A 1,197-nucleotide genomic window follows, 5' to 3' on the forward strand; every position below is an offset into this window, starting at 1 on the left:
ATATTTACTTTCAATTTTCATTCTACTTAATATTTTGTAATAATTTCCTTTTCTAAAGGTCAGTACCTTTGTGTGGTGTAATCATGTCATGTCAATAAGAGGACAGATTTGTTACTTGGACACTCAATAATCAGCTCTGTACCTTTGTGTCCTGTGGTGGACCAGCAAAGACCTTTTACTGAGACACTGGTTAGCCCGGGAAATCCTAGTCCCTCCACTTTCAAAGCCATTGCTAAGGCTCTTATCTATAGCACTCAGAGAGTCTCATCTCATGGCTGTTACCTTCGGTCGAGCTCTGAATCACTGAAGGGAGAATCAGAGTGAGTGACTCCAACTGGAAGGTCTCTGTCCTGGCAGGAAAATTAAAGCATCAGATGCGGAGCAGCTTTGTGAACTATTCTGAAGAACACACCCTCTTTCTACAGTGCCTCCCTCACCCATTTCTTCTCCTTTTCTATTCTCTGACCCCGTGGCCAGTACTACACAAGAGGAATACAGGGGCCTCACAGAGATAGGTGGCTTCTGGTTCAATTATTCCTTCACCCAGAGGTGGGTGAGAGGCATGGCGAGGGCCAGGGAAGAATGAAGAAAGGTGATGGAGGTATATACAGATGAGAAGGGGGAAGGGCATGAGAAATTCAAAAGGAGGGAGGGACTTCTGGAGGAGAATGTAATGGGAAGCCCTTCCTTGAAGGGCCCTTGTGGGGGCTGGCAGGATCCCCAGTATGGGCCTTTGGGGAAAGCGGCAAAGCCCTTAGGAGCGCCAGGGTCAGGACCCATGTTGGCATCTTTCAGACTACTCCCAGGATAGACTGTGTTGTCTTGATGACAAGACTGTCCACCAATAGGAAGCTGAGGCTGGAAGCGGGTAAAGGCAGCAATAAAATCCCCCAAGATCTTCATAAGCCACATTTGATCCTTCCCAGGCAGGTTCCCTTTCAACATGTGGAAGGTGCTTGTGAATCAAGCACATACATAATCACAACCCAACCACTAGGACCTTGACTAATTTATAATCCCAGTATAATGCTACTTGTTTTCCTAAAGGGGACAATTCAGCTTGGCTTTGAGCTCTCAATCATTTCAACAACCACTGGCAAACATGAGAGGCTCAGCAGGTCATGCAAGAGGGGGCAAGGTGGTGCCACAGGCATCTGAGGGCACTAGGGGTAAGGAGGGAAAGGGGGGGTTTGGCTA

The 1,197-nt window shown here is 47.5% G+C and overlaps 1 protein-coding gene across 1 annotated transcript in view; it reads right to left on the reverse strand.

The window, feature by feature from the left end:
- Positions 1-315: 315 nt before the first annotated feature.
- Positions 316-1,197, reverse strand: part of SLC4A5 (solute carrier family 4 member 5) — a 98,922-nt gene continuing 98,040 nt past the window's right edge. Inside the window, exon 25 of the mRNA XM_007459397.1 lies at positions 316-350. Coding sequence (XP_007459459.1) covers positions 316-350 — 35 coding nt within the window. The remainder of the gene's footprint in view (positions 351-1,197) is intronic.

Source organism: Lipotes vexillifer, unplaced genomic scaffold, assembly GCF_000442215.2.
Source record: "Lipotes vexillifer unplaced genomic scaffold, Lipotes_vexillifer_v1.1 scaffold51, whole genome shotgun sequence".
In the NCBI taxonomy this organism is placed as follows: Eukaryota; Metazoa; Chordata; class Mammalia; order Artiodactyla; family Lipotidae; genus Lipotes; species Lipotes vexillifer.